At 57.9% G+C, this 12,658-nt stretch overlaps 1 protein-coding gene across 1 annotated transcript in view; it reads left to right on the forward strand.

The window, feature by feature from the left end:
• The first annotated feature begins 3,218 nt into the window (after window positions 1-3,218).
• Window positions 3,219-12,658, forward strand: part of CCN4 (cellular communication network factor 4) — a 34,057-nt gene continuing 24,617 nt past the window's right edge. Inside the window, exon 1 of the mRNA XM_058699139.1 lies at window positions 3,219-3,412. Coding sequence (XP_058555122.1) covers window positions 3,344-3,412 — 69 coding nt within the window. The 5' untranslated portion in view covers window positions 3,219-3,343. The remainder of the gene's footprint in view (window positions 3,413-12,658) is intronic.

Here is a 12,658-nt window from a genome sequence, read left to right on the forward strand (position 1 = left end):
AGACACGTGGAGCCCAGCCCGGGAAAGCCTGGGAGCCGGAATGTTTCAGACAGGGGTTTCATCTCCCCACGCATGCATCCGTCTGTCCATCCGCCTGTCCATCTACTGTGCTCATTCATTTCTGTGTTGACTCATCTCCTCGTTCAACACGTGAGGCAACTTGGTCTACTTGAAAAAAGAACTTGTTCCGAAGCCACACGGGTCTGAGTTCCGATTCCAGTTTTGCCCTGCGCCAGCTGGGTGGCCGCGGCCAGGCCTCAGTTTCCTCATCTGCAAAAGGGGACAATGACAGTGAGATGTCAGCTGCGAGGATGAACCGAGATGGGGATTCGGCGAGGTAGCAAGTGTCGCTGGGACGTGACGGATGCGTCACAAGCGGCAACTGGCGTCCCCGTCACCACCAGCCAGTCGTTTAGAGTTTGTCCGGCTCGTGCGTGGGAAGTGCCTGGCCCCCATTCGCCGAGGGTGAACCCAGGCACATACCCAGGCTGCCCCGTGAGATCGTTCGAGATGCTGAATCCCTGGAACGGATGGACGTAGGACGACCCGATCATACCGGCCTCGGCCGCGGCCCATTCTGACTCCTCCGACCACGGGGGGCCACACCTCACCGCCTCCTTCAGGGCCCCTGATGACCCTGTAGGTTAGGCGCTAACTCAATCCTATTTCTTTAAACAAGGGAAACCGAGGTACAGAGATGTGGCCGGTTGCCCAAGGCCCCCCCGGGAAGTGGCAGAACCGTGGTGGTACCTCAGGGGTCTTGCTTCCTAACCCGCCACTCGGCCCGAGTCACCGTGTCACCGCTCTCCAGGTGTCACTGGGGCTGAAGAACGGCCACTTGCAGCGGGGCCGGCCGGGCCACTGGGGGCTTCGCCAGCAGGCGCAAGGGACCAGCACAGTGTCGTGCTTCGGGGTCGTCAGTTCCAACTGCTTGTCGCGGTCTCGGGGTTCCGCGTGGCTCCCATCAGAGAACACCGACAGGAGCTGGCAGGTCAAGCTTGCTCGCTTGGAAGTGCCCCGTCCGGACTCTGCCTTGTCACGGTTCAGAGACTGTGGTCCCAGCCCCAGGCCTGACCCTGGCTTGGTGCGTGCCCTGAAATCACCTAGCATCTCTGAGTTTCCACTCCGTCTACCTTACGGTCATGAGAGATCTCATGGCACAGGGCCAACGGTGTCCATCGGGGGTTCGCTGAACCCAGATTAGGACCCAACACCTTTGGTGATTTCTTTAAAGACACCTGCTGACAGTGCTTACTTTATGGGACTTACATTTTTTTTAGTTTACTTATTTATTTTGAGAGAGACAGAGAGACAGAGTGGGGGGGAGGGGCCGAGAGAGAGGGAGACACAGGATCCGAAGCAGGCTCCAGACTCCGAGCCGTCGGCACAGAGCCCGACGCGGGGCTCGAACTCACGGACCGCGAGATCGTGACCTGAGCCGAAGTCAGAAGCTTAACCGACGGAGCCACCCAGGTGCCTCATGGGGCTTATTTTTGAGAGGAACAAGTAAGTTCATGAGAAGGGAAACAAAGCCTGGCATTTACTGGGCAGTCTCTCCGTATTATACCCCCCACTTTGCCACTTTACGTGCATGGCTTTTGGAAAGCCCCATAGAGCAGGATGTACTGGACACTAAGGAATAAAATAGTTAACTACGCTCGAGCGTAAATCGCTGAATCGGCCCCTGTAACAGGAAGTCTGGAGGTAGCTGTTCCAGGTTTGGTTCAGTAACACTACAAAATCCCAAAGACCCAAGCTCTTCTCTTTTCTGCTCCGCCAGCCTTGGCACGTTGGCTTTTCATCCTCAAGCTTGTGCCTCACGTACTCGATATGACTGCTGCAGCTCCAGCCATCAACTTTGCACACAAGTTAGGAAGAAAATGAGTAGACAGTTGTTTTTTTTTTCTCCTCCCAAGGGATGCCATCCCTTCTAGGAGCCCCCAGCAGATTTCTCTCTATGTCTCACTGGCCAGAATCGGGTGAGAGGCCCAGTCCGAGGCCGACAAATGGAGAGACCGTCAGAGTCACCATTGGGGTCACGAACTCCCTCGCGCAAACCTACACCACTGCCGAGCAGCCGTGCGTGCTCCCGTATTCCCTTCGTAGGCTGCAGGAAAAGAAAAAGAGAGGAAGTAACTGCTGAGGGAAAACACAGGGCAGGGAGTCCCCTTGGAGCCCAGAGATGGGACCTCGTTGGGGCGTGAGAGGAAGACCAAGGAAGCCAGCGTGGCTGAGGGTAGTACAGGCAAAGTGGAAAGAGGAGTGTGCAGGGAGGGCTCGGACAGCCCGCCGGGACTGGGGATTCTACGTGAGTCGACGGGCAGGCTCGGGGAAGCTCCAGCCAGGAGGGATCTTGGTTGGGTTTTCCAACGTTCGCTCTGATGACCTTGGGGAATGGTAGAAGACGTTTGGGGGGCCAGAAGGGAGGCTGTTGCTTACATCCACACAGGGCATGAGGGAGCTCCACGGGGGTAGACGGGGCCCCGGGGGAGACCCCTGCCGTGAGTGGCAATATCCAGCAGGGGGGAGGCTGGCCACCCAAACCCACCAGGGATAGAACAAGGGCCCAGACACGGGGAGACGGTGCCGGCACCAGAAGGCTTCTGGCTGATGAGAGGCAAAGGGAACTCCCGTAAGTTGGCGAAACCGTGGTTTTCGTTTGTCGTGGAGGGAGGGCGAGAGCCTGAGCCCCAGGGCTGAGTTCATTTGTAAATTCCTATCATTTCTAGATGGCTGCACTCAAAGCCATCCGCAGCCAGGGAGAGAAGAGTGAATGATGGCAAATGAAAACCAGAAGCAGGAACAGCCTGAAGAAATGGGAGGGAGTTCGCTTCCCCCGCTGGGAGCACGTTCAGAGGTCCCCCCAGCCCGCCCGCCAGGGTAACTGTATCTCTGCCTCCTCCTGGCATCCCCCCCACCCCGCCCTGCGATACCCCCCCAACCTTCGTGAAATACCTTGGCAGGATGGCCCCGGCTCTTTCCGTGAGAATTTACTGCCCCAGTGTGAAATCATAGCCCTGTAACTTTCCCTTTAAGAGCTGTCAGAGCTGGAGAGGCTGGCCAAGCTTGGGCTGGAGGTGGGGACAGAGGGAAGAAAGGAAAAAAAGAGAGAGAGAGAGAGAGAGGCAGGAAAAGTTTCTTCAGAGGAAAATGCAGGGTTTGTCCTTAACTCTGACGTCAGATCTTGCTTTAATAACCCCCCCCCCCCCCCGCCCCAGGCCTGTGGGAAGAGACATATCTCGTACTCCTGATGGGCCGGGCCAGTCTCTCGGCCCAGCTCCCCCGAGAGGCGGCCGGATCCTCTGGGCTGCTCGGTAGATGCCTTTGCCCCTGACTCCCAGGCATGAGGTGGTTCCTGCCCTGGACGCTGGTGGCAGTGACAGCAGCAGCCGCGGGCAGCGCCTTGGCCACGGTGAGTCCTGCTTGGAGGGGCTCAGACAGGGGACCCAGATCCCTTCTCCAGCCGGTTCTGCGGCATGGCGGGCCAGATCAAGAGGGGCTGGAAGTGTGGGGCCAAGGAGGTGCCCACATAGAGGCCAGGGGGAGAGCTGGGGCTGCACGGGGTCGGCTGATCCCCTCACGCTTGGGGTCGGGGAAGCGGGGAAGAGGCAGCCCCCGGGGGTGGGGACAAAGCAAACAGGCGATCTACGCCCTTCTTTCCCACCTGAAACGCAGCAGGAAAGGGGCACTTGGTGGAGTGGGGCGTCGGGGGCCCGGACTCCCGTGCCAGCCGTGCCCAGGGCTGGCCGTGTGACCTTGGGCCAGTCACTCTTCCCTGAGCGGCGCGAAGCGAGGAAGTTGGCAGGCGATTCGTGAAGTCTCGGGTTTGGAACATGAGTCTCCAAATGCTGGAGATACTGCAAGGAAAGGAGTCGGAAAACACCGAGAGAATTTGGAAAGGGAAATGCCAGCTTTCAACAAAAGCGCCTCTCTTGAGCAAACATTGCTTTGGGCGATTTCTAACCCCAGCTGCTGGCGCCTTGGGCTGGCACAGCCATCGATAGCTTAGGAAGCGTGCACGGTGGGGCCCTGCGCATGAAGCCTGCTGCTGGGGGCGGGGGGGGTGGATCCTGAGGGTTCTCTCCCCTCCTCTCTCCACCCCAGGGCAACCCAAAGGGAAGGGAGGAGGGGTCTGCACCTTCCAGAAGCCAGGGGAGTAAGACACGTGGCAGAACACAGCCAGCCTGCTGGCTTTAAGGTGTACAGGCAGGTCCCGGGCGGGCAGGAGGTGGGCTTCTGGAAAGAGCTTCCGAATCCAAGATCCCACAGCCCGGGCCGGAGCTTGCTGCCGGCAGTAAAGCCGAGAGACAGAGGGAAGGCGGCAAGAAAGGCTTCATTACCTGCTCACAGGGACACCTTCTTTTGCGACCAACATCCCCATCTGTGGATGAGGGAGCTGAGGCTCGGGGATAAAGCTAGTCGCCCACCAGTTCAAAGACGCTGGTTCCGATTCACCCAGATCTGAGGCTGAGAGCTGGCGGCCGGCCACTGCCCCGGTGCCTCTGGAGCTGGGTGACCAATGGTCCCCCAAGTGCCGTATGGTTGAGGAGGGCAGGGAGTGTATGTGTGTGATTTGTTGTGAAATCCTTTGAACCTTCATGGTGCCCCCCCCAATAGTTGGTGCCAAGCCTTGCTACAAAACCCAGATACTAACTTCATTTTCTTAAAGAAAGAGAGGTGCCTGGGTGGTGGCTCATTGGTTGAGCGTCCGACTTCGGCTCAGGTCCTGATCTCACGGTTTGCGGGTTCGAGCCCCGCGTCGGGTTCTGGGCTGACAGCTCAGAGCCTGGGCCTGCTTCCAATTCTGTGTCTCCCTCTCTCTCTCTGCCCCTCCCCCGCTTGTTCTCTCTCTCCCTCTCCCTCTCAAATAAAGTAAAATAAAATAAAAAATAAACTTTAAACATTTTTTTAAATAAATAGAACAAAGAAATGGAGGCTTAGAGCAAGTGAGGGACTTTCCCAGGGTCTCCCAACTAGTAAGTGGCCAGGGCTCAGATTTTCAGATCTTCCCTTGCAAATCCTGCTCTTTCTTCCAGAGCTTTCCTAGCTCAGGAGGGAAACCGAGCATTCCCTATAGGCTGGGGGAACCACAAGGGGCCAGATCAGTCTTCCTTCGGGGTTGCTGTGGCTGGGAGGACAAGGGCTGGATGGAGAAGAGGTGCGAGGTGCAGGGCAGCACGTGTCTGGGTGAGAAGGAGGAAAGGGGCCGTGCGCAAGTCCACACACACTGGAGCCCGGTACCTTCCAGAACGGGTGGTGCTGGGGAAGGGAGAGCCCGTCCGTTTCCACGGGCTCAGCCAAGGGCACACGCAGCACAGCGGCCAAGAGTCCAGACAGACCCGGGCAACGGGACGGGAGGAGGTGGGCACCTCTCCTGCACGCAGCCCCCGCCTGGGGACCTTCTCTGGGCACCCAACCCTACCCGGCCCACACTGGTGTCCAGATTCAGGAGCTCCCACGCGAGGCCCCGCGGGAGAGCTCTCCCGGCATCCTAACCCGGTGAGGGCTCTGAGACAGATGGCAGTCAGGTCTTTGCCTTCCAGCCAAACCCCATACACGACCATCCTCGGAAAACTGACAGATAATGGGACTGTGAGTCCTTCCAGGGGCCCGATGGGACTTCATTGGAAAAAATGACTATGGATGTTCATACGGAAGAAAGGGTTTGTGACAATTGCCTAGAAAACTTCGAGGAAGCAGAGTTCTGAGGGAAGACTCGCCCTGTCAGATAGGGAAGGATTATCCAAAGGTTCTGTGACTGAAGGAGGAAGATGTCCACCAGGAGGAGACGAAGGGAGGAAGCCGGGGCAGGGAGCTCGGGAGCTCGGCCAAGTCTCCTGGGAACGTGATATCCGATAAAGCCATGTTACAGGTGCGCCTGGCTTTTCCATCTCTTTGTTCTTTTCTTCCTTCTACGTGGACAGAGATCAGCCCCTTGTGCTAAGAGAGAGGGGCCACAATTAGTGGGTACTGTCACACCCCTGCCAGGTGCTCTTTGTGTGTATGCGTAAGACCCTCCTCGGTTCATCCGACAGACGTGCGCCCGCATTTACTGAGCACCTCCTACAAGTCTCATGGCAATACCGTGAAGCTGGTGTGATCATCCCTCTTTGCGGACGCAGAAACCGAAGGTCAGAGAGATTGGGCGATTTGCCCGAGGTCGCACAGCCGGTGACCAGCAGTGACCGATTTGGAGCCTCCGTCCGGCTCTTTGCGACACAGCCTGCTGCCTCCCTCTGCCGTGTCCTCGTGCAGGAACGAGGGGCTCGCGGTTTCTGCCCCTAGGGCGCTTACAGGGCGAGCGAGACAGATGACAGCCACCCACGTGTGGGGACGAGAGGTGGCAGAGAGGGGTCGGGGGCAAGCTCTACCGCCGGCGGGTAGAGCAGCTTCCTTGGCCACTCTGGGCCTCGCCGTCTGCTCTTGAAGCCTGGGGCTAACGACCTGGGCCCTCCCTGCTGCTGGAGAGGGACCACGGGACTGCTCCAGGGGGGCCTCTCTGAAGCCTGCGACTAGGTGGACAAATCCTGTGCCGATAAATCCCTGGGCCCGCCTGAGGTCCGTGGTACCCTGTGTACAGGTGAGACCCGCACCCCCTCCCCCATATAAATGTACGTGGCGCGTGCAAAGGTGTGTGTGTGCACGTGCGTTAGACCTCGTGGTTCGTTCGAGGTTGTAAATCGCCGCGGTGTGTGCGCGCGCGCGTGCCTAACGGTGGGGACGCGCTGCGCGTGAAACGCAAGTCCGTCCTTCGCTTCCAGGACCCGCCGCCGAGCAGGGTGGCCCGGGACGTGGCATATGCCCCGTTGCAAAGTGTGAGAACAGAAACGACAGGCCTTCTTTACGCCTCCCGTCCGTAGCTTGGGCTCCGAGCCAGCGCTTCCAACCCCACCCCAGGCCCCTGCTCAGAGCTGCTGCCTGCGACTTAGACACTCTGCTCCCGGCTGCGGCCCCTCCTGCTTGCCGCTTGCCCGGGACGTCGGGGGCCGAGCGCCGCACAGACGGGCATTTTCCACCCGGCGAGGGCGCTCGGCAAAGCCTGGCCTTCCAGGACGGGTGTGGGAGCAGTGCTCCCTGGAGCCCCAGACCCCGACCGCGGCCTGGGCACTACCTCCGGGGGCCTGTGTGCCGACTCACCTCCCCCAGCTTTTAGAAGAGACTCCTGCCCCCACGCCAGCAAAGCTGCCACAGGCCGGGAGGCTGCCTTCAGCCCCTTACGGGGATTTTGCGCCTGGGATTCCGCCCGGAAACCTCGGCCATCTCTCTGGGCCGTAGGGAGGGGCTGCTGCGCGTGTTGTGGTTTCCAGATGGGAGCGAGGAAATCGAGACAGCAATGGCCCAGGCTGGGCTTAGCCCCTGAGAGGGGGTGGGAGGCTTGCCGAGCACAGCCAGGAGAGCAAAGGGAGGAAGGAGGTTTGGAGCCGGGAGCATATGATGCCACAGATGCCCAAGAGCGAGACTTCAGCACATTGTACGTTCAGTCGACGCCACCGGGGCTCCCCACGCCTCGGCAGCGCTGATCGTAATGAAGGCAAACACCGATCAGGTGCTTGCTGGGTCCTGCACGTAGTGTCCTAAGCACTCTGCACACAGCAGGCCACGTCTGTGAAGCAGGCAGCAGCATCCCGGCACTGTTCAACGTGGCCACCGGCCACATGCGGCCACCGAGCACCTGAAACGTGGCTCGTCCCAGCTGAGGGTGTGAAACACACAGCAGCTTTCAAAGATCTGGTGTGAGCACGGGACGTACAGTTCTCCCTGTAATTTTTCTACTGACCCCCACGGTGAAATGAGAATATTTTTCATATATGGGGTTAAAGAAATACTAAGCTAACGCTCACTGATTTCTTGTTAGTTTCCAGCATGGCTCCTAGAAAATGTAGAATTCCGTAGCCGGCACACATCGTGTTTCACGAGACGGTGTCGGCCGGGCAAGACACAAGGGCACGTAGATGGATTTTCATAGGTGGAAAGGGAAAGATGTCGAGGGCTCTGCCCCCGCCCCCCGGCTTTTCCACTGAGCCCGTCTCTTCATCTGTGAAAAGACACCATATTTGTACTTGCTTCCACGGGTTATCGAGATGATTAAAGAGTGAAATAGAGACGGAGTACAGAAAGCCGCAGCACCCCCAAGGGGAAGTGGGGAAACGATTCCCTTTCCCAGCTTGAGCTGCGGCGCTGGCTGCAGAGAAGTGCCAGGTCTGAGCAGATGAGCAGGGCTTGATAAAGACTGTAGGCCGGGCCCCGGGTGGGCAAGAGGAGGGGGCAGGCTTCCTGGTGGGTTGCGCTGGGCTCAGCGCTGAGCTGATCTCCTTGAAGCTCCCAAGGTTTTCACATCCTGGCGAGCTTCCCAGGACATTTCAAGGGAGTCAATGAACACATTTGGATTATCACGGAGGAGAGAGAAATGCTAATGACGGTGGTGATGATGGTCAAGGCGCCGGGGAATGACGATGCTTGTAGCCGAGACTTAGGCCTTACGACCCCGAGTCCCTTGCTACCGACCATGGTTTTCATAGCCCATCCACTTACTGTTACATGGATGCTGACGGCTTTGCTGGGCACCCAGCTCCTTCCCATTTCCAGAGATGCGGTGAGAAGCTGTGACCTTTGTCCCCACGGTCAAGTATGGCTCGCGTGTTGGAGACAAATTTTTACCCCAGCAGACGGGATTGCAGTGAGGAATCTGAGGGGAAGCTCAGAAGGCTGCAGGAGAAAAACACCAGTTCCAGGGCTCTGACCCTGAATTCCTGGGAAGAGGCCCCCAGGTATCGTGCACATTAAATGGCACCTTGGTGATTCTTACGCACAGCTGATTTCAAAAATCATACCTGTCCCTCCTCCAGCCTTGACATTCTGTTAATCTGCCCTCCTGCTCCTCCTCTCTGAGAGAGGCAGGGGGTGGGGGGAGGGAGACAGAAGCAGAGGAGGAGGAACCAGGCCTCTCAAAACGTGAATAATGAATATCCCAGGGGATGCGACACAATCTGAGCCCACCCACCCCAAGGACCCCAGCCTGGAGGCAAGTCCTCCAGGCTTGGGACATCAACGGTGGATCTGCTGAGCCTTGGTGGGGGTAGGAGGGGGCGCTTAAGGAATTGAGAGCCCAGGTCCTCAGCAGAGGAAGAGAGGGGTCCAGCCCAGCCCCTCTGGGAATCCTGCGTTGTGTCTCGTAGGTGAGAGAAAGGGCATGTGCCACGCGGCTGCCCAGGGCAGGAATGCGCAAGGGGGTGAAGGCTAGAAGAATATTCTAAGAGAGCTGGGGCCACCATCCGCCCTTATGTCCCCTCCCAGTGCCTCCATCCGTCCCTCCTCCCAGCTGTCAGTGGGGGCAAGGCCCTCCCTACGGTACCTCCAGGGGTTTCCTGCGGCCTAGAGGTCTATCTAAGTCCCCACACGGAGCTTGGAGGGAAGAGAATACAATCAGAATGATCCGGAGTAAACCGTGCAGCTTGCATTTGGAAAGGGGATCATCCTGAGCACCTTACTCAACCTTTTTGAGCCTCTGTTTCCTGTGACACAGGGACTTACTCTCTCTGAATGTCACTGTGCCAGGGAATGAGCTGGGCGGGCGGGGCGGGGGACATAGAGCCTGGAGCAGCTGGGTGCTGCCTGAATACCACCTTACTTGCCCCTCTGAGTCTCGCCAAGCCTGCTTTCCAGCCTCATCCTCTGGGACTGCCTTCGCTCACCTCCTCCCCTGCTTCAAAGGCCACGTTCCCAAATACTCGTGTGACCTCACTCCTGTGCGCGTGCCCCTGCTGTTCCTTCTGCCTAAAATGCCTTTCCCCCTCTTCCGTATTCTTGCCCAGGTGGGAGGAAACACGTCATTCAACAGGAGCTCTCTGCGGGCCTGGCCCCACGTACGAGCCACCCTTCCTCACGCTCCTTCCTCCCGCAAGGACAGACCCCGGGGCCTTGGCATGTGCCGTGCCCTACCCCCCGGCCTTGCTCAGGCTTTCTCCCTTCTAGACCTGCAACTTTCCCCGCTCAGCTCGGCTGTCACCGTGGGTACACATTATAGGGGCCTAATGCATGCCTGTTGGTTGAATGAATGAATGAAGAAAACCAGAAGGGCAGAGCAGGCTGTGTATAGAGGGGACAGGGAGGCAGGGAAGGCACGAAACTGAACTTTCTGGTGGAGGCTTTGTGCTAGGGAAGCAAGGAAGGGACCTGACAAGAGGGCCTGGGCCTGACCACTAAGGGGGCTGAAGGGTGGACTTATTTCCTGAGCACAGAACTGCCACTTCCCAGCTGGGCCTCAGGCTTTCATCTGTAAAATGGACTTGAAAAGCCCGGCCCACAGAGCCCTCGTGGCTGGAGAGAGAAGGCAGGGTAGGTACCGAGCACGTGCAGAGGACGAGGTTGGGGGGCCACCAATGGGGCAGCGAACATCCAGGTGCTCTGGCAGTGGGGGTGGGGGGGGTGCAAGGCCCCGTGGAGAGTCCCTGAACAGCCATGTGGGTGCCACATGGATGGGCCTCAGACGCCTATCCATCCTTCTTGCTGCTGCCCTGTAATCCTACAGCCTCCATGTGCGTGTGCACACGCATGCACACAGACATAGGCATACACACACATGGAGACAGGCATACACGAGTGCACACACAGGCATACGCACACACAAAGGCACGGGCACACCTAAGTGCACACACACACAGATATATGTGCACACACATGCACAGAGGCATATACACACACATAGAGACACGGGAATACACACATGCACACACACACAGACATATGCACACACACGCACACCTGCTGACTTCCTGAAGAGCTGCTTCTGGCCCCTGTACTCCAAGGAGTTGTGTCCTGACCCTTGCAAATTTCTGCTCTTAAACAATCCGAAGCATCACCCCGTGTTGGACCCTCACCGTGAGCCGGGGCCCCCCACGCCTCGTTTAGTCCACAGGAGAGCTCTCCGTGGTAGGAGCTGTTATCGCCCCCGCTTTACAGAGGAGGAAACCGAGGCAGAGTTTTACCGATTCCCCATGCCATCCGAGCTTCAAAACCCCCACCTTATTCCCTGTGCGGGGCCGGCGGGACCTGCTCCCAGGGGTGACCTTGTGTGCCAGCCCCTCGCCCGTGTCTGTCCTCCCAGCCTGAGTGGGGACCCAATGCAGGAGGACGGAAGGGAGCTGAGGTCAGGCTCCGGATGCTGGAGGGAGGAACCACCTTATCAGAGGCCCAGCTCAGCCAGCCAAGCGCATTGGAAGGCTCTAGAGGGTTGCCTCATCCCAACCTGCCCTGTGTGTGTGTTGGGGGCGGGGGGGGGGGGGGTGGGAGGCAGGTGCTCATCCAAGGCCGCGAGTCTCAGCCCGGGGCTGGAACCCAGGGCGTCCCACCTCCAGGTACGGGCCTAGGAGCTGAAGACGCCACTCCCCGCCCCATCAGGCAGAAACTCCCTCTTCCCTGGAACAGGTCTGACCTCAACAGATGGCAGTTTCTTCCACCCTTGTCTGTGTTGGCTATGGCTCCAGGGCCAGCCCCCTCCCTGCTCACCCCATGGCCACCGTCACTTCCAGGCCTGGGGCATGGAAGGCTCTCAGTTCCTTTGGGGGAATCACATGAACTGGAAATTGGACAAGAGAAGGGTCCCTTAGAGGTCTGTGGAGGATTGTGAGACCCAGAGTCAGAAGAAGTGAGTGCGTAATTTTCTTGCCGTGTCTCTTAACCTCTGTGGGCCTCAGTTTCCCCGTCTGTCAAATTGAGACCGTGAGGGCTGATCTCACAGGGTTGTTTGGATCATCACCTGACACCGTGGGGTGGCTGCCTCAGGAAAGACCCCTCCTTCCCCCGGGGGACGCACATGTCCCAGGCATGGCCCTTAAGGTCCTCTGACTGTGGCCCCAGCCTACCATCTCCATAGCTCCGAACCCTAAACCCCAGTATTGACCCCTGGTCATTCCTGTGCCACATCGCTGCCACCTGCATGGCCTTATTCCTGCTCTTCCTCAGCTTTGATGTTCTCTCTGCCCTCCCGGTCAATTCTCGCTCATCCTTGAGGACACAATGCAAAGAACGCCTCCTCCAAGAAGCACTCCTTGCTCCCATGCCCCTGCCCCTGGCCTTCTTATCATGTTCTCCTAGCCCTTATTTAGAGTCTGCTGAGGCCCTGTGCAGCTTGGCCCTTGGGTTCAAATCCCAACTCTGCCATTTGCTAGTGGCCTTGGGCAAATTATCCGACCTTTCTGTGGTTCAGTTCACTCCTCTGTAAGTTGGGGAAGAGGATTGTAAAAGCAGCCCGCCTCTTAGGGTTATCGCAAGGATGAAATGATTTACGTAAGGTGTAAATGAATAAAAGAGGCATAAAAGGCGAAACGCAGAATCCCATGTAGACCTTGCGTTGATCTTGATTCAGAGAAACCATCTGATTAAAGAAAAAAAAAAAACCTTGGAGATAATCAGTGCAATTTGAATAAGGACTAAGGACTCGTGGTTGAAGTTGGTAACAGGTGAGAGAGCCCATATGGCTCTCCCGACTTTGGTAAATGCATACACGTGTCTCCAGCAAAGAATGAATGGGTTCTGTAAAAGTTTCTTATGTTTATTTATTTTTGAGAGAGAGAGAGAGAGAGAGAGAGAGACAGGGCATGAGCAGGGGAGGGGCAGAGTGCGAGGGAGACACAGAATCCGAAACAGGCTCCAGGATCTG

The sequence above is a fragment of the Neofelis nebulosa genome, chromosome 14 (genome assembly GCF_028018385.1).
Source record: "Neofelis nebulosa isolate mNeoNeb1 chromosome 14, mNeoNeb1.pri, whole genome shotgun sequence".
In the NCBI taxonomy this organism is placed as follows: Eukaryota; Metazoa; Chordata; class Mammalia; order Carnivora; family Felidae; genus Neofelis; species Neofelis nebulosa.